The 26,249-nt window shown below is 38.3% G+C and overlaps 1 protein-coding gene across 1 annotated transcript in view; it reads right to left on the reverse strand.

Moving 5' to 3' along the window:
- Positions 1–26,249, reverse strand: part of LOC135464350 (kalirin-like) — a 249,660-nt gene that overhangs the window by 45,724 nt on the left and 177,687 nt on the right. Inside the window, 2 exon segments of the mRNA XM_064741776.1 lie at positions 4,666–4,749; positions 5,505–5,708. Of these exon segments, the coding sequence (XP_064597846.1) occupies positions 4,666–4,749; positions 5,505–5,708 (288 nt within the window).

A 26,249-nucleotide genomic window follows, 5' to 3' on the forward strand; every position in this document is an offset into this window, starting at 1 on the left:
GCCACTTCACCCTCATCACACTACATGACCTACCCTGCCACTTCTCGCATACATGTAACTGACCACATAGGTCTCAATGCAAACTTTTCAGCTCTAGACGGACAAGTTCAAATGCACTTTTAACAACTAAAATAATGTGACTTTAAGAAATAAATTACATTTTCTGTGTTTAACTGACATTAAAGGTTTACATAGACAACAGATTTTCATTTAAGGGCAAAATGTAGAGGTCAGTAAGGGTTAGAAACGTCACAAAACATTTACTGATAACATAAATATATACATATGCCTACTTGTCCTTTCTTGTACTGGGTAACATTTCCCAGAGATGCAGATCGACCTCTTTCAGCACCTTTAATCACTGGCAGTAAATCCTTTTTCCCCCATGATGGGAACAATTTAAATCCCTTGGACTGTTTGTCCTTCTCAGCTTTGGCTCGTAAACTAGTCAATTCCTCTTCAGTTAAAGGAGGCTGATAACTCCCGTGGATTGCCCTCACTAAATGTTGTGTGGCCATTTTGGTTCTTAGCTGGCTATAACCACTAAGCCCCTTCAAAAGTTTCTAAAGACTTCTGCTCAGGTATGAAGTGATGCGCCTTCTGCTCGACACACTTTCTACAAATTAACCAAGACAGATCCACTCAGGACTCTTCACCCACTTTGAATTCACCCTCAGGCTTAAATACTAATCAGACACCTGTTCTACCCCCAACTTCAATATGATCCATCCCATTATAATGCTTAATATACATGTGTCAAAAGGTCAGGGATGAATCCACCTAATTGGCCATGGGGTTGAATGTGTACTGTTAGCTTTAGAATTAGTCATGTGATGTACTTATTTTAAGCTATTGTACTGGAAAGCTTCAGTGTAGATTTATAATAAAATCAGCAGAGATTTCTCACATCTACACAAATGACTGCGAGGCTCACATGGGAGTTTTCTATCTCAGGTTGTCAAAAAATAGCATAAAGGAAAAAAAGCTGAATAAACATAACACAGACATTATCTATACATCACCACACCTTGGATATTAATGGACCCCCCTGAGGGTCAACAGTGGGGGTATCGCATCAGGAGATGTCAAACATTTAAAACACTTGACTTAATGTGTTAACAGGAGATAAACACAAATTTGTACATGTAATTTTAAAAGCAAGCCTAAGGAAATCTAGTTACAGTGATCACAAAGATCAATTTAGAAACACATCCATTCCAAAGCACATGTACAAAGGCTGTTTTTTTTTTAGCAACTCTAGTATATTTAAAACTCCTTAAGAGTATTTCTGTGACCTAAATGACATGTAGTAGGGATATAAGCTTAACCCTTGTCACATGGGTTGTATTGTTAGGCTTCTCTCAAATTCTACAACTTTTTACACAAAAGCTTTATCCAACGTGACATTGAAAATGAACTTAACACTAGCTACATGTACATGCAGTTAGGTTTGTTTGAATGTCTCAAAATGGAGTGTTTGATTTCTCCGTTAATGATGAAACTAATTTATAATTTATGACCTATTTCTAAACTAATTTCTTAACGTACTCAAACCACTGTATTTCAGCCAAAGTTAAGCATTTCTCAAGTGACACATTCTGACTCATTTACAATCAGACAAACTCAAGTGTTGGAATAAAAAATATCATTATAAAGTCTTGTAGTGCCTCTGAAAATTCAGTTTTTAGGCCACATTTTCTGTGAAATACAGAACGGTATTCAACATTTTTGCATGTTTGCAAGGTGTTCATTCAAGCATATTCTAAAGGCAATTTTCTGAGTTCAGTGATAAAGTTTTACTTTTTGTGAAGCCTTGAAATTCGCCAATCCAACCAATGTAGATAAATCTCCAAAAATCAAATTGGAAATGACCCTAAATTGCACTGAAATTTGCCCATTCATATGCGAAAATGTTGAGGGTATCCATTCTTTACATATGGATGTAATATATCTGTCATATACAGGCTATAGTTAAACATGTACACTATTTGTAAAAACTTTGTAAAAACAAATGTGTATTGATGTGCTCTTAAAACCCCCATAGCTGATGAGAATGTGAATGGATGGGTATGGGAGGATTGGTAGGGTGGGGGGTGATGAGCAGATGAGCTCTGAGGGTCTCAGCCAGAAAAAGGTGGACACAAAAATACAAGCTGTGTGACAGAATGAGTCGAGGTCAGTACCCTGGAGAATGAGGTGTCAGACAGCATACAGGACACAAATCCCCAAATAAATGCCTACACACCAGCACAGGCCGGGGAGGGCAGGCCAGGGCAGACCCGGGCAGGAGCCAAACTCTGGGTTTGTGGGTCATGATGCTGCTGATTAAATCCTCTCCCCAGATCAGTGAATTAGATACAACCAGAAGGTATGTTCTACCTGAATGACGGACTGACATACATGAACAGGTATACCGTAAATTCCCTAAACTTTTCACTCCTTATTTTTCATCTTTGAAGTTTGCTGATTTTCAAAAAATATCTTCTTAATTAGTGGCTACATTGTCAGAGAGGAAAACAGTACAACAAACTAGTAATTCATTATCAACCATAGTTGTCCATTTTCTTATACCATATTCCATGTGTTATCTTTCACCTTGTCATCTGCTAGCTTAACATGTTCTGCTGAAAGTGAGTGAAATGCCCAGATGTATGCACTCTCAAATTTCCAAGGGTCTGGCTTCTGGTACTCTCAGTTAAAGGGAGTGGAGGTGAGAAATTCAATGCCTTAATTATGCACAGTGCCATCAAGGGTAGTTCCCCTTTATGATTCTAGACAGACCAGAATGAACACTGTTTACTGACCAGTTCGATGTATATAATGTTCTCAGTTTTAAAAAATCGGATGACTTTATACTAGACTTGAATTAATTGATTTTTGTGAGTGAGCGAGTGAGTGAATACTTGGGGTTTAATGTCGTACTGTCATATGTCATATGACGACGAAGGGTGCATGTACGTGTAATGTGCCTCCTTGTCGCAGGACGGATTTCCATCGCTCTTTTATCTCGTCCTGCTTCACTGAGACGATATACTGAAGGCATGTAAGCCACCCCACCTGAGCCATTATACCGATACAGGTCAACCAGTCGCTGCACTATCCTCTTAACGCTGAACGCCAAGCGAGGAAGCTACAACTTCCTCTTTTAAGGTCTTTGGTGTGGCCCGCCCAGGACTGACCCTGGATCTACAGTTCCCGAAGTGCTACTGGGGCCGATCTTTGATTTTTGTGAAATACCATAAATCAAGAAGTTTTTCTTTACACGATGCCAGTAATTTTCATGGGTGGAAGAAGCTGGAGTGTCCAGGATAGTAAACCACCTACCTACTAGCATGTGACTGATGAACTTTTTCACCTATACTGTTACATAGATCTAGTCTGGTGAAGCCTCAAAACTGTTACAAGAGTCTGTTATAGATCTCAGTTCTTTTTCTTATTTGTTTTTAATTTCCTGAAAAACTAAGCTGAATGAATCATCAAACTGTGAGAATAAATCTACACAGTATATACTAGTATCAGTAAAATTGATTCCAAACAGTCAAGTTTATCTCTAAGTTCATATTTTTAACTGGTTAGGTAACAAGAAAATTAAAGTAGATCTACACTTGTCCTGAAAACATATCTCTAAATTAAAGAAACATTAAGGACTAGACATGAACCTCTGTGTCTGCAGAAAACAAACTTTTCTCAGATTATATTCAAACCTTACATATTTTATATACATTAATGTATGAAAATACGCATATGTAAAAAAAAATATATATATATGTGTATACATATAGTAAAACAATACAGTATACAATAACAAAATCCTGCAAGGCTTTAGTAGACACAGATATAGTTGTGATTTTCGATGTTAGTGGGGTGGGGGTGCATTGGGGGTCACTCAGTTGTGGAGGTGGGGGTGGAGAGTGGGGGTGTGAACTGTTCACATAACCCATAGGCTGTGCACACGAAAAACCAGACTGAACATATACATGCTGAGTTAACAACAGTGGTCAAGCGTGACCGTAAAGTGTAGTCTAGAGAATTTATTTTCAGTAAGAATTCACTGGAGCTTATGTACAGAGGTACATTAAAATAATTCCAAATAGCATGAAAACATGCTTTTAATGCAGTCAGGGTTGAGAGCACACTGATGGCAGATCCTCCAAAAAAAAAAAAAGTGCCTTTGAAAAGCTTAAGATTTTGTGATGCCTGTGGTTTTACAGCTTAGAATAATAAAATGCAACATTTCAGAAATAAGTCCATCTCATCCGCTTGAACTCATTAACATTTAAAATAACTAATGTGCTCTATTTACAGCTCTTGGCAAATAAAATGATTCAACTTGTAAAGCACAAAAAGTCATATATTGGAGACTGTGAGCAAATTTTCCTAAAATATGTAAAACCCTGATCTCAAGCTGTACAAATGGTCAGACCTGGTCATGTGTAATATACTATCAAATATATTAGACACACAGCAAAACACACAAAATATCAGAAACACTTTTGAGATGAAAAAACACATCATCACATTTCAAGCAAATAAGATCAGAAACACACTGACTACGGCAATCTTTTCATTTCACAACAATGTAGACTTCAAGTATTCACAAGTATTCACAAGATTTCACGGACTAAGTATACATCAAAATTCACACTGGATGCAGCTGGGACTCACCAATCGGTGTTTCACGATATTTTCAATTTCATTGGCTAGATCTAAGGAGCTGGTGGCATCAGTAACCAATGAGAGGTTGGAGGCCTGGTGAAGGACAGTGGGAGTTGTGGGGTATACATGGGAATATAGTGCATCTACAAACACTTAATTGTGTCTACATGTAATACAACAACAACCCTTAGAGATTTACGTCATTCAACAAATATCGCCAGGAGAAGTTTCTTGAACAGGTTTTCTACTAAATGTTTAAATTTTAAAGGAATCTTTCTGAACATGCTAATTTCTGAGTAAAATAGTGAAGAATTACAATCCCAATATCCAAGGGTAAGACTGCTGAGCATCAGAAAGTGCCAAAAACATAGTGAGCCTTTAGCAAAGACGATTGTTGGGAACTGGCTGATCTTATACAATGACTTGCCACTGCTCACATTGCTTTGATTGACAGCCATAATAGAGGAGTTTTCAGATTGAACTCTTTTGTAGCTAAAGGTAAAAGCAGTCTTCTGGTATCGTGTGACTTGTCAAAAACAACAGACAACGTTTGTTGAGAATAATCAAACAATCACCTATAACGCCATGTTCTGGACACATGAATTATACCTTTTTCGTTCAGGTAATTTTTGTTGCATTCAGCTCCTTAATTTTCCCCACCTTCATCTACTCTACCTACCATTTGGGGAAACTTTTCTCAGATGCCAGTGTCATGGTAAATGTAAGCAAATATAGTTGTCTAACATTTTGGACCTAGTACAGTAGAACTATTTGACCTTTACACTTGAAAATCCCCGGCTGTTCAATCACACATGTGTTTTCCCAATCCAAGTCTTCCAGGAACTTACCAATTTGGCGTGGAGATCCTCTTGGGACGGCTGCTGAGACGCAAACGTATGGTCCTGGATGGCCATTGGTGGAGGGATTTCCACATCCTGAGCAGCTTCTGGCTCCTCATTGGTCGCCTGCAATGGACCAGGAGGCTTTTGATTGGCTGGTTGAGCTTGGGAGGCCACGATAATCTCCTCTGATGATGTCACTTCGGTTTGCTCCTAAGACAAGGTGAAAAAGTTTGTTTATTTATTTATTATTTCCCATCCTAAATTATGATCATTTTAGGGCACTATATCTGTAATGTCATGTAAACATATCAGATCTAATTCTGAACCAATCATCATTTATATCTTCAGCAAAAATGATCTCTTTTTCTCAGAACTTTTACAGATTACAAGATTCACCTCACTGGGAATTCAATCTTATATCATAAGGTTACGTAAAAAGGTTAATTAAAAGGAAAAGGTAGTGTTAAAGGATGATTAGAGCAAGTATTTGTTAGCTAATTTTATTAGAAAAATGATTAGGTTGAGGCTGTAACACGTAAGTTATGTAAAAGGTTTCACAAGCTTTAAACCTACTTTCTGGAATCTTTGTCAAGTTTATTAGAATGTTGTAACAGAACTGTAAACTTGCCATATGGTTATATGAAAATAAGTGTGTTCACAATGACAATGTATATCAAATGTAAGTAAATCTGCACTTTCAAAACTGGGTCCTATTTATGTCAGCAGCCAATCAAACAGGTCATAGCACTCTCATTTTTTGACACTTTATGTTTTATCTAACAAATGAAACCCAGAGTACACATTATTGGATCTGTAAAGAATTCCCATTTTTGGATCTGTAAAGAATATACATTTTGGATCTGTAAAGAAAATTGGACCTGTAAAGAAAACACATTATTGGATCTGTAAAGAATATACATTATTGCATCTGTAAAGAATATACATTATTGGATCTGTAAAGGCTATAAATTATTGGATCTGTAAAGAAAATTGGACCTGTAAAGAAAACACATTATTGGATCTGTAAAGAATATACATTATTGGATCTGTAAAGAATATACATTATTGGATCTGTAAAGAATATACATTATTGGATCCGTAAAGAATATACATTATTGGATCTGTAAAGAATATACATTATTGGATCCGTAAAGAATATACATTATTGGATCTGTAAAGAATATACATTACTGGATCTGTAAAGAATATACATTATTGGATCTGTAAAGGCTATAAATTATTGGATCTGTAAAGAATATACATTATTGGATCTGTAAAGAATATACATTATTGGATCTGTAAGAATAAACATTATTTGATTTGTGAAGAATAAACATCAGCTGACTGGGTCAGAATTAAAGAATACTGGTAAACATGTTAATGTAAAAAAAGAACTCCTGAAGAAAACAAGTAAAGATGAAAATAACATTCAAGTGAATAACACATTATGACAGTTAATAAAAGCATGGATATAAATTACACAGTAAAATGAACAACAGTGGACTCAAATTTCTCCAAAAAAAATGTATAATACAAATTAACATCAAATTATTTAATGATCTAGAAAAATTAATCAAAAAATTACAAACAAGATCTTCTGTTTCTAAATCTGAAATCTTGAGCTCATGGGTCCTTGGAGCAGAAACCCATGTACTTTTGACATTAGTCATGAGAATATCTCAGACTCCTTCATGTCTACTCTGTATGACTCATGCTATTTAAAAAGAAAGGAGGTTTTAGGAAAAATGTTTTCCCTTGTTAGCTGGACTACACAAATATGCAGCTGTGCACATTGTCGTCATGTTTGTTAGGAAATTTACGAAACGTGACCTGTTTTGTAACGGAGGACAAAGTTGGTCATGTTTGATCCTAGAAAACAACACATGCAATTATCATACATTGGATTCTGCATAGTTTACAAGCTTGCGTTAGTTAACATGATTGCATCAGGTTCAAACAATACAAAGTCGCTACAGAACGCAAACCTCCGCCCCAGCAAAATGCACAAACTCCCTTACTCATTCAATCGCAGATAAAGGCCCAATACTCTGCATTTTTGTCCGACCTAAAAATCAGGGTTTTTTAAATTTATTACCAGAATCTCAATGGATTCCTGTAGATTTGGAATCTGCCAGAATCTAGTCCCGATCTAGCTCCACAAAGCTGTTGCTCCAAGACGTGATTTCAATGCATAGTTTCTGTACCGTTCCATAGCATCTCATTCATATCTGCCCTTCATCTTTCTTTCTTTACTCATTTTCTTAGTGTTGTCTTATATCTGCTATATATTTTGATGTGACACTGAAGTACAAGTTAGATGTACATTCTACATTGTTTTGCATGTGAACGCCTTGGGAAGAATTATTTTATTGTAAACTGGCCACGACACCTTTGATAAAATAAGACATTATTCTAGTAATTTGTAGATATACACAGAAACGTATGTGTATGTAGACAACACCGATTTCTTACAGTAGGAAGAGCAAAAAAAGTTAACACATCAAACATATAGCCCACTGTTCCTCACAAAAAACACACTGACATATACATCAATGTAAAGTACAATGAACGACTCACGCCCTCACCAATATGCCTTACAGCTGGGGCATGATACACAACAGACCATTATTCAAATATAACATACCATGTACAATATGAAACTCAAACTATTAGATATGCCCATTATTGCCCACTTATGAACTCAGGTGTTCAAAATACATTGCCATTATTCATGTATAATCAAGTCCATATTGTACAGCGAAGACGGACTCTGGGATGCCCATAGGCACAAACATGTACATTGGAATCCAATGGTGTACTTAAAACAACAACAACAACAGCCAAGGCTATTTACTTTTTTGGGCGTGGCACTGGCATTTTCGTAGACCCCTGGTTTCCGCTGACGTCCACAGGGACACAGAGCACGATAAATATGCGATGTCAATGTAAAGACACTGTCTGTTGTTTCCATGGTGATACAAGAAGCGGCAAAATCTCCGCATGAAATCAGACGAATTTTCCTCTACACACCAACAAATCTCAGATCAGCCACATGCTGTGAAATTAATGCATAATACCACATAAATGAAATGAAAAAAAAAATGAAAAAAAAAAAAGAAGAAAACAATGCATTTAGAAATAAAACGTCACGTGTATATAGGCCAAATGAATACATGTACTTCAACACTCAACTCTTGCGACATTTGAACACCAAGGGAAAATATTGCTGTCCAGTTTGTATACGCTACCACTTGTTACAGCTCTGAACACAAGGTACACTTCAAATGTCGCCAAGTCTGTACATGTTTTGCAAGACTTCAACCAACACGGTTTGACAGCATAAATGCTCCAACAGCCGGAATGACCGGTTCCATAAAATGACACTTAATACGCTAAACAAAACATAATAAAGTTATACGGACATGGCTAACTCACTTATTCTACGAAATGGTCAATGTGTACATAAATTACAGCATTTCACCTACGGATGGCTGTTTAAAAACGGCCAATGAAAATTAATAAAGGCCTTAATTAACATGACAACTTTTGGTGACAACACTTAAGCTATTCTTCATACCTTCATACAATGCACATTAACAACTGGTGGAGAAATCAACATTTACAGTATGTGTGATATGTGCCAAATGACTGTCTTGTGCGCAAGAAGACATCAAAGCAAAGCGAACAATTAAGGTGTCAACTTATCAAGTCCATGGTAAGTAGACCCAAATTACTTCACAAAGGAAGCGCCGACAAAAGGCCAGTCCCACAATGAAACCCGTCTCCCAAGAGATTAATCGGCAAAACAAAGGCCAAGTAACTTTGGTTCTCTTCTAAATGTATGACCAGGAAGATGTACAGACATGTACAATCATGATGGACAAATTTCAGATGATTTAATTCACAGCAAAGACTTCCACGCATTTTAAGAGATAACGATATCAACACCAAAGAAAACAAGGCAACTTTACATACCAGCTTGAACATACCCGAATTTCGGAAACCAAATTTTATATGGAGAAAATGACCAAGATGAAAGAACATGGAGAAGATGAACTGACCACGATGAAAGAACAAAGTCCCGATCCGTGTAATATCCTATATCCTGCTTGGGTAGAGAAATCATCATAAACTTTAAACCTCCAATTCATCCAAAATATCCACCAACTAGTGTGAGGTAAAAGATTTCAAAAGTGACCAACCAGTATGAGGTACCAACTCGGGTGAGGTAAAAGATTTCAAAAGTGACCAACCAGTATGAGGTACCAACTCGTGTGAGGTAAAAGATTTCAAAAGTGTCTCCACCAACCAGTATGAGGTACCAACTCATGTGAGGTAGAAGATTTCAAAAGTGACTCCACCAACCAGTATGACGTACCAACTCATGTGAGGTGGAAAATTTCAAAAGTGACTCCACCAACCAGTATGAGGTACCAACTCATGTGAGGTAGAAGATTTCAAAAGTGACTCCACCAACCAGTATGAGGTACCAACTCATCTGAGGTAGAAAATTTCAAGTGACTCCACCAACCAGTATGATGTACCAACTCATGTGAGGTGGAAAATTTCAAAAGTGACTCCACCAACCAGTATGAGGTACCAACTCCTGTGAGGTAGAAGATTTCAAAAGTGACTCCACCAACCAGTATGAGGTACCAACTCATGTGAGGTAGAAAATTTCAAAAGTGACTCCACCAACCAGTATGATGTACCAACTCATGTGAGGTGGAAAATTTCAAAAGTGACTCCACCAACCAGTATGAGGTGCCAACTCATGTGAGGTAGAAAATTTCAAAAGTGACTCCACCAACCAGTATGAGGTACCAACTCGTGTGAGGCAGAAGATTTCAAAAGTGACTCCACCAACCAGTATGAGGTACCAACTCGTGTGAGGCAGAAAATTTCAAAAGTGACTCCACCAACTAGTTTCAGACAAAAGATCTGATCGAGTGTGATGAGCGAAAATTTCCCACGGCGTCTCTGACCATTTTAGAAAAATTTCACCAGATCACAGAGACATGCACCAGATATTACCTGTGTGAACAGTGAACATTCCTTATCGTCATGTGAACGATGACAACTTCCAACTCCATAATGACCTACATAGGTAATGACCTAGCAAGTTTAGGAGATTCTGACACTGCGCTGTGCTCACTGGTGGGAACAGGAGGCAGGTCTACGGTCTTTATGAAACAAGCTCCACCAGGAACAAAACTAGTTTCCTATCAGTTAATATTTCATTAAGAGGTTAACTCTCACATTACTGTAAATTACCACATCCAACTGCGTCCTGATTCTGCGCTTATGGGCCCTGGATGTCATTTGAAGCCAACCGGTAAAAGCAACTAAAAGCCTTAAGTTGTATGGAGATGTATCCAACAATGCAGCCTAACTGCAACTAACCTAGTCTATAATCTGCTTTCAGAAAACCATGTAATACATCTACTGTGTTCGACTATTGACTTGCTGCATTCTTTACACTATATTTTATTTTTTGTTGTTTTTTCTCTTCACAGCAAGTTTAAATTACAATGAGTAAGAAAAAACAAAAAACAACTTCACAAACTAGATATATATGTATCCGAACAGTTGGTAAAAAAATTCCCGTCAACACAAATATCCATCACACAATTGAAAAATGATGTACAAAACTACTGAAAAGAAGTATAAAATATATAGAAAATCTTTATATTTCTATGAGAATCATAGAAATTCAAACATGTTATTCAGTATGCTTTTATATGTACACATTGGAACAAGTTTTTTTTCTTAAAAATATTTCATTCAAATTTTACAGAAAATTTCATTAGTGTCCAACAAATCTTGTACTGTTAAATATAAGTAAAAGGAGAACTTACTCTGGATGATGTTGGTGAAGATCACATGTTTACCTGTATCTGACACTTCCACCTGTGTCTCAGGGATGCTCTGCTGTTCCAGGCAATGCCCGGTTACATCAGGCACCTAGGACGTACAGATAACCACACCCAATATCTGCCTAGAAGCTTGTTGCAAAAGCCTCATTTCCACTCGCAAATGAACCCCAATAAACACCTATTTATCAGCAAACCCAAATCAAAACGATCTGTCCGCTTCTGACAGAACAGAAAATTATTCAAGAGCGTAAATGTATATGGTGGCTATCAGCGGATCTCCGCGATCAGATTGAGAAAAAAAGATTACATTAATACTGGGTTAATCTCCACGGTCTCAACTCCTGAAGTCCGTCTATATGAAATGCTTCTCTGAAATTTACTACTGCTACCAAAACTTTGGTAAATTGTCTACAATGCCACAACTGTAAGCCAAAGATACCATGGTATAAGCTGCTTGACAAGGGCGTTAGATTAATATGTGGAAATGTGGCAAAGGAATTAAGCCGAAGTCCTGACACAATCTCTAGTGTTAACATGAGATGTGATGTAGAAAGAATTAAAGATCAGCTTTGTCATTGAAGAGAAGCAAGTTTCATAATGATAACAAGTTTCCACACGTATGAATCTATCCAAAAATACCCAGGTGTCCCATGCGGCATAGCGTATTCTCCACAATCCTCGAGACAAAGAGGGCATCTGGACGCAGGTATAAACCCCATGGAGTTCTTTCCACCTTCTGAAGTCATCTAATGCTGACAGTTGGCCCATTAACACAGGAGAGAATCTGCGGAATATCCACCACTTCAAATCAACAGGTGATACGCGAGTAATTAGTGAGCGTGATTAAAGGCATAAAAACCCCTGATCACAGCAAACCAATCGACTTGCACATCTCTCGAGGCTGCACAGGAAGCCTGACTATTTCCCTGGGTGTGGTATCTTAAGCGTGTTCGCATGGGTCTCTATCTGCGTGTGCGCATAACCATGAAGACCTTGTTGCTGCCACTTGTTGCTATTATCCAATCAAAAAAGCTCTGCGGCACTCTTCTGTCGATGGCGTGCAGCATCGAGCCAGTCACCACAGCCAGTCAAACCGAGCTGTGGTGGCACACCAGGTCTTGGTGTGTGTGTCGCATAATTCACAGGATTTGACTCTGCTGTGATAACCATTTCACACAAAGACGGAAGTGATGCACCATTCACAAGAGATTCTAATCTGCATGACAACAGCCTCGATGTTCACCTGGCTTCTTAGCAACAGATCTTGCCATGTCTCCCTCACTGACGCACACTGGCATAGTGGACTGGCTATCTGCGGCCCTTTGTTTAGGCCATTAGCTCAGACTACATCTACATGTGTGAACCAACCAGCACTTTGTATAATGATATTACTAGTCATACATTCATACATGCTCCCATGCCTGAGAGAGGCTTAGAGGTATTATCACCACATCTAGCTTGATCATGATTAACAAAATGCTTGTGACTGAGTATTAAATGTCAGCCAGAGACATTCATTTGAATACATATTGTACCTACACGCAGAGAGCACAGTATAGTGGCCAGTAGATTGACTGAGTGGAAAAGTCACCCAGACCATAATGAAGAAATAAAAAGGGGAAACATTCCCAGCTGTTACAACAGAGGGGCAAGGGAGGGGGGGGGGGGGGGTGATTTGCAGGAGGGATGGGGAGGTTATGGAGGAGCTTACAATTAAACGGGGTGGGAATATAATGGTCTTCAGAATTAATTTGTTTGCTCAGGGGTATAATGCTTGCATGTCACTGACACCGCATCATGTGATATATGCTATATGGGGTAGTAATTATATACTATGTATCACTGTATGGAAACCACAAAGCCCAAGTTGGTTCAGAGTACAATTATGCATCTCATGAAATGTACCATGGATAATACAATGAAAGTCATGTAATATGTTATATGTCCATCACTGATTATACGCTGTGCTTGTCATGAATTACGCTATGAATGTTCGATACATACTATGCATCTATGCTATGGCCTCTCATGGATGTGCTACGAGTGAGTGAGTGAGTGCTTGGGGTTTAACGTCAAACTTAACAATTTTTCAGTCATATGACGATGAAGGAATCCTTAGAGTGCATGTAATGTGCCTCCTTGTTGCAGGACGGATTTCTTTTATTTAGTGCTGCTTCACTGAGATGTCTTACCGAAAGCAAGTAAGCCGACCCACTAATGTCATCTAGTACACCATTAATACTGTACACAATGCATCACTAATACTGTACACAATGCATCAAACTAATGTGGTGCATAAAACACCACTAATACTGTACACAATGCATCACTAATACTGTACATAATACACCACTAATACTGCGCACAATATATCACTAATATTGTACATAAAACATCACTAATACTGCACACAATACGTCGCTAATACTGTACACAATGCATCACTAGATACTGCACACAATACACCACTAATATTGAACACAAAACATCACTAAATACTGCGCACAATACGGCGCTAATACTGTACACAAAACATCACTAATATTGCGCACAATATATCACTAATATTGAACACAAAACATCACTAATACTGCGCACAATACGGCGCTAATACTGTGCACACTACACCACTAATATTGAACACAAAACATCACTAATACTGCGCACAATACGGCGCTAATACTGTGCACACTACACCACTAATATTGTACACAAAACATCACTAATACTGTGCACATATATCACTAATATTGTACATAAAACATCACTAATATTGACACAACTTGTAACTGCCGAGCAACATGTTTAATACAAGCTGAGAGTAAGGGCCTAATGGTTAAAGTATCCTCATGATAACCAGCATACTTGAGCCATATAGAGTCCAAGACATTACAACTGCCAACCCCCTGCAGTGACTCCTCCATTCTCATTAAGTAATTAAGAAATAGGCCATACATAAACCTTTCTGAACTGTCGATCAAACACCTCGATTTGACAAACCAGAATCAATATTGTTGAAAGTAGGCCATTAAGCCTTTATCCAAACACATTGGCTACAAAGGTTCAATCAGCTGTTCAAAGGCTTTTACCTACAATGAATGAATGTATGTATGTATGTATGTATATATGTATAATTGCCATGACGATTAAGAGGTGGAGGAATATCGGATTTAAGGTATTCACCCAGTGGTAACTGGCCCGTTGACGGATCTTCAGATGTATTCACTTCATTTGATTCGTGTACATTGTATAAATGTCTTACTCAGTGAGGTACATGCATGTATATAGATAAAACAAACCTCCAGCATTAAGTCCATGACAAAGCTCCAGCAAAAAATCCATGACAAACCTCCAGCATTAAGTCCATGACAAAGCTCCAGCAAAAAGTCCATGACGAACCTCCAGCATTAAGCCCATGACAAACCTCCAGCATTGGGATCAAGACCAACTTCCTGCACTGGGTCCATGACAAACCTGCAGCACTGGGTTCATGGCAGACCTCCAGCACTGAGTCCATGACAAACTTCCTGCACTGGGTCCATGACAAATCTGCAGCACTGGGTCCATGGCTGACCTCCAATACTGAGTCCATGACAAACTCCCAGCACTGAGCCCATGACAAACTTCCTGCACTGGGTCCATGACAAACCTGCAGCACTGGGTTCATGGCAGACCTCCAGCACTGAGTCCATGACAAACTTCCTGCACAGGGTCCATGACAAACCTGCAGCACTGGGTTCATGGCAGACCTCCAGCACTGAGTCCATGACAAACTTCCTGCACTGGGTCCATGACAAACCTGCAGCACTGGGTTCATGGCAGACCTCCAGCACTGAGTCCATGACAAACTTCCAGCACTGAGTCCATGACAAACTTCCTGCACTGGGTCCATGACAAACCTGCAGCACTGGGTCCATGGCAGACCTCCAGCACTGAGTCCATGACAAACTTCCTGCACTGAGTCCATGACAAACTTCCTGCACTGGGTCCATGACAAACCTCCAGCACTGAGTCCATGACAAACTTCCAGCACTGGGTCCATGACAAACCTCCAGCACTGAGTCCATGACAAACTTCCTGCACTGGGTCCATGACAAACTTCCAGCAATGGGTCCACAGCAGACCTCCAGCACTAAGTCCACAACAAACTTCCAGCAATGGGTCCACAGCAAACCTCCAGCACTGAGTCCATGACAAACTTCCAACACTGAGTCCATGACAGACCTCTGGCAATGGGTCAACGAAGATAGCACAGTTCAAAGTAAGCAAAATATCTCACATGAAAAAGATCATCATATTTCACCAATCAGGGCGCAAGTCTATTTTTCAATAACTTAAGAACACACCTGATTTTGCTCAGATATCACATGATCCGTGTTTTGCCATTACTAGCAACTCCACATGATACTTTTGGTCATACTTTAAATATGACGTCCCACAACCGCCTCAAGAAGTTCAGCTGAAATATTGATTTACACAGTTACAAAGCACATCACAGAAACTGATGGTTAATTTCGACCAACCATGTCTGTTTCCACTTCCTGTTTGAAACTACAGTCGAATTATCTGTTGTCATTTAGGCATGCCTAGTTTTAATCAGTTCGTATCAAAGAAACAGAGCATATCCTTACTGAAAGCCTTCAAGTTCAAGAGGTCACAGCTGTTAGACAAGGGATACAACTAATCCCATCGAGTTGATTGTTGTATCTCCATCATCAGCCTCTCAACAGTGCTTTTTTCCACCTAAACCATTGACTGGTTCATAAGATCAAAGGGGTGATCCTAATAAGAGATGGGTGCTTCGGCTCTGAAGATCAGTACCCATACATCAATGGGTAAAGATCAAAAGAATGTCTTGCTCAAGGCTGTTAAAGGAGAATTCCATGAGACAGGTGGGGAGACACAAGTATGACATACCTGTATACAGGTGAGGTATTTCAGTAAGATCAGTTTTTGGTAATAACAGTGTTTAGCACACAGAGATTAAATTTCACAACCATAACCATGGAAACAGACAACGCCCTTCTAACAAGGCAAACACACCCAACAACAAAAAACAAAAAAAAATGCATTTTTACAGGCATTTGCCTCTAAAAATGTCACAAACAACTACTTTAGCGGCTCCAAAAACACCTCAAATAACCTTTCTGAGATCCCAAAAGATCAAAATGTGCAGGGGTGAAATTTTAGCTCAAATTATTTATAGTATGTAACATTCACAGCTGTGAAAGTAGATTATGAAGGAAATAATTTGATCACCTTAGTGTTTACATGTGCCTCATAAGCCAGCACTTATGACTGACGTGAAAAACAGTTCTACTTTCCTTCCTTCTATATAATGTACATGAGTGCAAGTTTTTATGAATTCTGGGCAACATGATAAAATGTAGACAGCTGTAGGCCACACATTGAGGTATATATAATGACATAAGAAGTTACGCTTTTAGCAAAGCGCATTTTCAGAGACAAAAAAATGTCACAAAATATAACTTTTATCGCTAAATGACTGAGAACTTTCACCACAAAACTGTTCAATATCAAACGTCAACAGATGAACAAAAACACAGCAAATTTTGACACTAAACTGTTCAATATCAAATGTCTACAGATGAACAAAAACACAGCAAACTTTGACACTAAAATGTTCAATATCAAATCTACAGACGAACAAAAACACAGCAAACTTCGACACTAAACTGTTCAATATCAAATGTCAAAAGGTGGACAAAATAATTGCAAAACAAAACAACACAAAACTGTTCAAGAAATCAAAACTTGATCAAAATCATTGCAAACTTTGACCCCCAACTGTTTAAGATAAAGATATCAAAAACTGATCAAAATCATTGTAACCTTTGACACAAAACTGTTAAATATCAAGATGTCAATAGCTGATCAAAATCACTGCACAATGACAAAACTTCAAAGCCACTGTAAACTATGACACAAACTGTTGCAATATCAGATGTCAAAAGCTGATCAAATTCAATGCCAACTTCAACCCAAAAATGCTTGAAATCAAATGCCAAAAGCTGATCAAAATCATTGTGAACTGACATAGAAATGTGCAGTATCACCTGTTAAAATCTGATAAATACCACCGTAAATTATTTGAAACAGAACTGTTCAATATCCGAAGTCAAAAGCTGAATAATATCTCCCTTTGACAACAGAACTGATGTATGACACCATACCTCACCAATTCCTACCCAAGTCTGGTATAAAGCGATGACAAACCGTGCGTGTTCCTGCTCATGCAGAAACCTCAAGACTGCGTAGTTACATGTACGAAAACTACAAATCACTATAAACACTCTCAGACCATGAGAGACTGGAAACATGGCCCTGGATAAAAAGTAAAACACAAGCAATCTACTGCAAATATTTATACCTCGGTTTGTCTAAAGGCATTAGGCATGTAACATGAAAGGCTAGTCTATAAATACACTGTCAGAGAAAACCTGGTAAAGATGTTATGTACACATACCCTTATATGCAATCTGCATACCTATATCTCTAGATAGAGTAAGCTAGATCAACACTGGAGATTTGAACCATTTAATAGAATCACTTAACCCACTGGACCACAGTAATGAGTGTTCTCCAATAATAAGGCAAGCAAGAAATGCCTTAAATTCGCATCTTTTAGCTCCGCATATTAAAGTTCAGGAGCAATAATTGGTAACTTGAATCTAATGTAAATCTACATGTATTTGGAACCAAGAAAAAAAAAAAAAAAAACTCACAAGGGTAGAGATGTTCAATTGTACAGACTCAACAGCAGATTTCTAAAATTCAAATCACAAATAAATTTTGTTTAATTTTAAAATACCAGTCTGGTATGATTATTGAAACCATCACTACAACATGCATTATGTTTATAAAATGACATGGTTTGACTGCCCTAGACACAGAGTAATGATTCTATGAACCCTACTTGGCTACGGCCACAATAATCACCAACATATCTCCACACAAGTCTGTTCAAATGGCTGGCTGTATTATTACAGTTTTAATGAGAAGATTTATTTCCGCCAAAGGTCACTAGGATGTAATATATAAAGCGTATAAAAATCTTCAGATGCTGATTTCTGCAGTTGGGCTTTTAAATATGTCAACTTCAAACTAATCTTTTGTGGATCCATCCACAAATAAAAAAGTAGTATAAAAAAAAAATGTCCAAAATTTAAAAAAAAAAATTTTAAGTGCATCAGTATTTATGTTGAATTTGTCAGAAGAAGTAAATAGATTTAAGGATAGTCAAATGGCATGGCTTTTTTTCTTTTCACATTCCTTTTCTTGTCAGGATTCACTGGGTTACTATCTGGAGACGAGGATTGTCTGTTATATTGTGATATTAGTCCCATAAGGTGAAAATGACCAGTGGTTTCCCTGGAGCAATGTGCTTTGCCCAGGGCAATGTGTTTTCCCTCGGGCAATGTGTTTTCCCTCGGGCAATGTGTTTTCCCTCGGGTAATGTGTTTTCCCTCGAGCAATGTGTTTTCCCTCAGGCAATATGCTTTGCCTAGGGTAATGTGTTATCCTTGGAGTAAAGTGTTTTGCCTCAGTAAACACACTTTCCCTGGAGCAATGTGCTGTGCCTAAGGCAATGTGCTGTGCCTCAGGCAATGTGCTATCCTGGGAGCAATGTGCTTTCCGGGAGTACTATGCTTTTTCTTCAACTCATAAAACTGACCCGGCTTTTTGTATACTGAAGAATAAGGCTTGGCAATATACAAATGTAAATCTATTTAATGCACAGGAATGAATGAAAACTAGTCTTATTAACGGTAAGAAAGTGAGAGGCCAATAAAAAAAATACGGAAAAGCTGTACAAAGTGTAAGGAGGGAAAAAGCCACAGGATTGCAGCTGAAAGTTAATTGGTGGTTAGGGCTTGTGAAGAGATACCTGTCAGCAAGATTTATCTCCCTTGATCTGTACACAAGTTCTTGTCTGTGCTCAAAACAACACAACACACATATGTATTTCAAGCAGTTTAAATTGATATCATGTAGAATTATTTAAAAAAAAAAAACCCAAACATTTGAAATAATTTATGTGCCCTATAAACACATAATAATTTACTTCAAAGGGTTTCAGAAAAAAACCCCAACTTTTGAAGAATACTGTAAAGCTCCAATCTGAAATGATTTAGTCTGACAAAGAAAACATAATACATCACCATCACCATCATCATCACCATCATCATCACCATCATCAGGACTAAATGGTGATCCTTTGACTGACAAATTTAAAACGTAGACAAAACTGATTATCATTCAAAAATCTCGTCATGTTTCTGCGAAACTCTCTCAAAAACGACAGAAATCTGACCCAGAAACACATATACACAATTTCACGTTACAACCACAATATGTTAATTTGGCACTGTTTTCTTTCTTTTTTTCTTCTTTTTCCCTTTTCTTTTTTTCCCCCTGACATGGCTTGAGGTCTCTTATAACTTATATTTTCCATCAGATCCCATCCATCAAATGGAGGAACACACCAGCAACAGATCTGCTACAGGTACACACTTCTGATAAAAACCACAGGAGCCACAAAGTGACATCAAATCTGTCACATGACACGAGGTGTCAAGCTGTGATACAGGAAAAACCTTCTTAGTTCAGGTGCTTATATAACACAATATCCTGTATCTCAGGTGTACAGTATATACAGTGAAGAACATTTGTGCTGTTTTGAAGGTATAAAACATCATACCCTGGAACCCAGCTTTCACTTTCAATATCTTTCTATACCAGTTCAAGTGGCAAACACTGTATTTCACCTAAAGTTAAGCATTTTTCAGCTGACAGATTTTGCGTGATTCTGATACATTCATCCACATTACAGGACCACTTTAGAGTTTTTGATTAATTACTTATCGGGAGAACATAGGTGTTGGCATCAAAACTATCATTTTAAGTACCATTTTATCTGCCTGTGACAGTGTATGGGGTTTACATACTTTAGGTGAAATACGGTACTCCATGATAAAACGAATGTGTTTAACACACACAGATAATATCAAAAACATACTTGAATGATCTAATTGAAGAATGCCAAATCCTACACCTTTTAACGCATTTAGCAGAGAACTTGCTACCTTTCTTTTTCATTTCTTTGAACTGTGAGTTCTTGTAGCAAAGTAAAATTGAGCAGACCACATAATATGAGCTTGTATTGTATATGGCCACGACCGCATAACAGAGCAAAGAAAACTGGTGCATTCTGCACTAACAGTACACGTATTTATCCGGTTAAATCCGGTTAAACCTCTGAACACCTGAAAGCAAAGTTATATCAATAACATTATCCTGAAAATGAAATGGGTATAGCATACATTTCAAATCCTGTTCACACAGAACAGCAAACATAAAAACCGCAACGTGTGAGCCATTCCATTTCTAATAGCTGAAAGAAAAATACAAGTGTAACTAAAAATTCACAACAGTTGTAGTCATTATACTGAATAGCTTATGTTGAAAGATGACACGTCAAAAATCTAACCGCCCAACCGACAGAGAAAGAGTAAATTCTATATCAGCTTACTACAGCTAAAAACTTTAACAGAAAAATCCGCCCTAAACATAAATGCATGTACATAATGAGACAAAGTCCTATAGATGAACCCGTAAAACCTTGTACATACAACGAAAGGCGGTTCCCTGCAAACTTATGGAGCAAACTTTCTGGGATCTGAAAAATGATTTCACTGGAACAGAGGAAGCAATAAAAATTGAACTGCATTTGTGAATCCTGAAAAGTTGAAAAACATCATTAATATAAAATATACAAAAAGCTGAATTTGAAGAAATTAGATCATGCCAGTTTATAGAATGATCAGAACTGGGCAGCGATATACTTTTAAACGAAGATATAAGAGATCATTTCTGATCTCTGACAAGATGACATGATCGATGATCCTGCATTTTGATTCTGATGACCTAAAAATAACATCACCACTCCAAACGAAACAGCGCACAATCCTGACCGGGCATAAATAGCTCTAGCTGTGAGATAAGACATTTTTGGAGGAAGTGCCTCACCGTGGCGGTCTGCTCCGTTTTAACACTGCTTGTGTACGGTTTCTTATCCTCATCCACCTCCTCCATCTCTGTGCCCATACAAGAGCAGAGTTTCATCAGCGGGTTTTTACGACGACTTCGTTTTCGACTCCTCCCCATGCTGAGCCACATTGAGCTGGTCTGAACACCGATCCTCATGGGCCGGGGGCGACAACAACGACGACGACGACGAAAGAACGGGCTGACGACAAAAATGTCACCACAGCAGGTTGGCTAAGGAACGGTTTTCAGCATAATACGTGACAAATGGAAGGATTCTAGGGGCTGTTCTATTCAGCAATAGATGTACATGGTATTGGAACAAAAGAACTATAATGGAGGACAGACATTCTGGTGCCACGAGAAGTAATTTGGTCGCCTCCGTGGTCAAAGGGCTTGCCTCGCTGGTACATGTGCACTTGGTGCCGGGTGTCCAGGGCATTATACAGCACAAACGGTAAATACTGAACACCTCTAGCGCAGATATCTCTTGAATAACACAGAAGATGGTAAATTCCTGCCAACAACCAGACACATGGTTAATGTGTGATCTGCGTCCAGGCTGTTCCTTTCGTGAATTAAACCTTGGAATATTATTAACCTTCATCAATTTTTGGCCCTCCTTTGGCTGAAGACTTCTCGAAGGTCGACGAATAATAAGAATAATCATACGAATCTCATGAAGTCCACAACGCTTGAGAACATAACAGCATTTCAACCATGGTAAATCCAATATCACTCCATGACACATGCATTCGTCAGCGGAGATCTTCTGTTTTGCTGTTATCTCTAGCCACCAGTACTACACCGATTCCAGTCAGCCTCAGACTCCCCGACACTTGTTGGAAGTCAATTCCGTTACATCAGCATCTAATTTGCATACAATTGCACGGACTGTGGCTCCGATGCTTGTGGCTCAGCTTCTTCACCACTGTAACATCTCTGAGTGCCAATCCCGGATAAACCATAAGCGGGCTAGGTGGGAACATTTCACGGCTTACACCTCCTTTCTCAGAACATCTCTGAACCTTTTCCCAGAACCTCTACGTTTGGTTTTTACAGGCAGGGGGAGTAAGGGGGCTTATCCAACACTGAGAATGTGGCTTTACCGCTGACTACCAAGCAGTCTCCACACAGCTGCTTGGGAACATCTCCCCAGCTCTCTTCACTGCAGAGGTGGTCAATGTTGTTTGTGTATAAGCTCACTGACCTGCGTATTGCTGTGCCCGATGGCTCGGGCCAAGTTCTACATGCAGGGCCGTCGTCGTTGACTTGAGCGCCTCTGTAGCCCGATTCAATCAAAGACAAGGACGGGAAGGGCTGCCTCACACGGCTCCCCTACCAAACCTGCACACCAAAATCAATACGTTGGTCACATTTGCTATCCCACAATGCCGCAGCTGTCAAAGAGGCTGTTGATGAATGTTTGTAGAACCTTGTTAAGGATTTCATTTCGACCCCCCAATTCTGTTGTCCTCCACCTCCTTCCTTAATGTCCCACGATGCACCGGGCAGCCACCACTTCCTGTCCTCTGTCTGGAGAAGAAAAAGAAAAGAAATGATTAAGATTTCAGCTAGAAATATGCTTAAAACTCAGCTTACCTCTTTGACATTTCAAACTCTAATGCCTTGAGGTGTTTATTCTTGAAGCCTTGAATATTACTAAAAACATACATATAGGTCACAATACAACAAGCAGTCCCCGTAAGAGCCTCTATAGAAGATATATTGCATAAATACATTGTCCAAGTCAATTATTGTCCTTTAAAATTCATAGCATAAGAAAAGCAATTCTTTATCAAGAAAGCTTTAACAGCGAATTAAACCACTGGAACAGTCACTTTTTTACATACTGATTTACTCTAACTAATAAATACTTCATAATTTCAATAAAAGGTTGCTCACGTAATATAAGCATAGTACTGTACCCTAAAATCACTGTTAAATTTGAAAAAAAAAACAATTTCTACATTTATACATACAACTAATTTGCTACCATTCTGACTAAACCTTATTCCCACAGATTACTAAGAAGACAAACTTTGCTATCTGAGCTTGAAGAACTTCCCTAGGCCTCAACACATACATTTCTCTGTCTCCCACAACCCACCAGGTCTTTATTAAAAATGGCTATAAAGGACATAATCCATTATTTCACACCACATGAGGGAATAAAAACCATGAAGTTAATCAAACACTTTTGCAGCATTAACAAAACTACTCCAACTTTATTTGAATTGCCTTAATACTAGTATGTTGGATGCAAATTTTCTTAAACTGTGCCAATGTCTTAAACAAACAAAGCTACATTCACACACTTGGACTGCTTAAGCCAGTCACATCACAGTTTTTCAACGACTGGAAAAGCCAAGTGCTTATTACCAACAGAATTACTTCCTGGTAGAAACTTCAACACAAAAACATTTCTAAGTTAATAAATTTTCTAAAAATAACACGATCAGTCTCGGGAGCACTGTCTTAAGAAAAAAATGTGTCACATCTTGTAATCAAATTTCTTCGCCTGTCGCTAACTTGCCATGAAGCTGTATTAATCATTGTAAAGATCAAAGAAAATTGCGACCGTTTTTTTTTTTCTATCAGCTGCAAGTCATTTTAAAACGGATTCGTGATCAGGATGTCAAACTACGTCAGGTAACATGGACATAAAAGCTGGACATGTGCCTCCTTGTTACATCACTGATAGTTCAAAAATGGGCGAGCGAGAGACAGAATATACTTAAATGCCATTTCTCCCACAGATAACATCTAACAACAATCTAAAAGTAAAATATGGAAAGGGTAAAAACTGGAGAGCCATCATGCACAATTCTGACCTTGACCTTGACCTCAATGTCACAAATAAATATTCTTGAATCAGGACTTAAATCATTTATCACATAAGCATCAAATATATCGTTAAACTTAACCCTTATCTAGTCGCTTAACCTCCACATTAATATTCTATCAAAAAATTGCATATGCATATAAGTGGAATATTTATATATTTATTTGATTGGTGTTTTACACCGTATTCAAGAATATTTCATTTATACGACGGCGGTCAGCATAATGGTGAGTGGAAACCAAGTAAAGCCCAAGGGAAACCCACCACCATCTGCAGGTTGCTGACAGACCTTATGAGTGGAATAAAACATAAAGCTATGTACACGTACGCTAGTATGCGAATGTAAATGTTCTGTGCACATATTGTTATTCTACTGGGAAACCATTAGCACATTTCCATTATGTATACAGTAAAAATAAGGAGAGCGTACCGTATGCACCACAAGTAAAAGCATTTATTTACTTACGGACGACGTGTTTTGCACTATCCTCAAGAATATTCATGTATTTTAGTAGAATTTACCGTCACTAGGTTTATTATCTTAGACCCCCAATATTATTCACCTGCACACACAAAAGACGTGTGTGAATCCATACTGGAATATTCCTACGCAAAGTGCAAAATCTATAAATACTGCACATACTTTATACACCGGTGAAATCAAAATTAGGCATCCCAGATTATACATGTATGCATTTCACGTGTAAAATTATTACTCCGAACAATGTCTCGTTTTAGTGTTGAGCCATTTTTAATATTGAGGAAGTACTTGTGGGAAGAGTAGCAGGATGCCACAAATACATGTATTTAGTTAGTTATGGTTAGAATATGATATCTAGTCTTGAAATCTAATCAACACACTTTACATGTGCTGTGTTATAATGCTCGGCTTACCAAGTGTTGTAACCTGATGTGAATGTGTAGGCCTCGGTCATCTACATGACAAACTGACAAAACATACCTGTATGTTCTGTACGTGATATGCGGCTGTGACAACATGCATGTCTATCAGAACGACAACAGGTCTCCTGAGTGTATGGCTTACGCGCAGCTGTCGTTATAACGGACGATCACGAGTCTAAAGTCCACAGGCAGTCCTGTCCTGACCAGATAACAGCTTTTGTAAAATGTCATTTTTCCCTGTAAAGGCATCTTGACAAAAGCTTACTGTCACGTGACCCACATAGATCAATGCATTGTATAGGGTTCTCTGAATAAAAAATGTTGAAATTTTTGGCACTGAATTAAAACAGTGTGTCGTCACAACAGGTAAACTTTTCAATCTCAACCTTCGGTATGTACAGACTGTGTACACTGTAGCCTACATAAACAGAATCCATCATCTGTTACATATGACACTTAAGTAAATAATAACAGGTTATTAAAATTCAAAAATTTTAATCGCTGGTATGTGTAAATCTCACTACTGATACTAACAGTGTGACCCACCTATCACGCACAGAAATGTGTAGGCATATACATAAAAATAAATATACAGGGATTGCAAATCATAAACTGACCCGAGGGACAGGTGTGTTACGGCTAAAATAGAATGAATGACTAATGCTTAACACACTTCCATAACAACATGTGGCAACAAGGGCAGCTGTAAGACAGCAAGTCAAATTTGTGACTTATTGTCTGTAGGTTACATAAAATCGAGTAGGAATGGGGCCATACATCTGTTTTAGATACAGCATATATGTCGTATTCCTACACAACTCCAGACCATTTACAAATCTGCTTATGATTTAAAGTCTTCACACATTTAAAGTCCCATATACTCTGTATTAGGATAAGGCTTACATAAGGGCTTAAGTCCAGTTTTCACTTCAGTCGAGACTAGTGACATTTTAATAACTCTGTATTGGAAGAAGACTGGAATTATTTATCTTTATTTATTTGACTGTTGTTTACACCATACTCAAGAATACTTCACCTATATGACGGCCAAAGACTGGT

The sequence above is a fragment of the Liolophura sinensis genome, chromosome 4 (assembly GCF_032854445.1).
Source record: "Liolophura sinensis isolate JHLJ2023 chromosome 4, CUHK_Ljap_v2, whole genome shotgun sequence".
NCBI classification, from domain to species: Eukaryota; Metazoa; Mollusca; class Polyplacophora; order Chitonida; family Chitonidae; genus Liolophura; species Liolophura sinensis.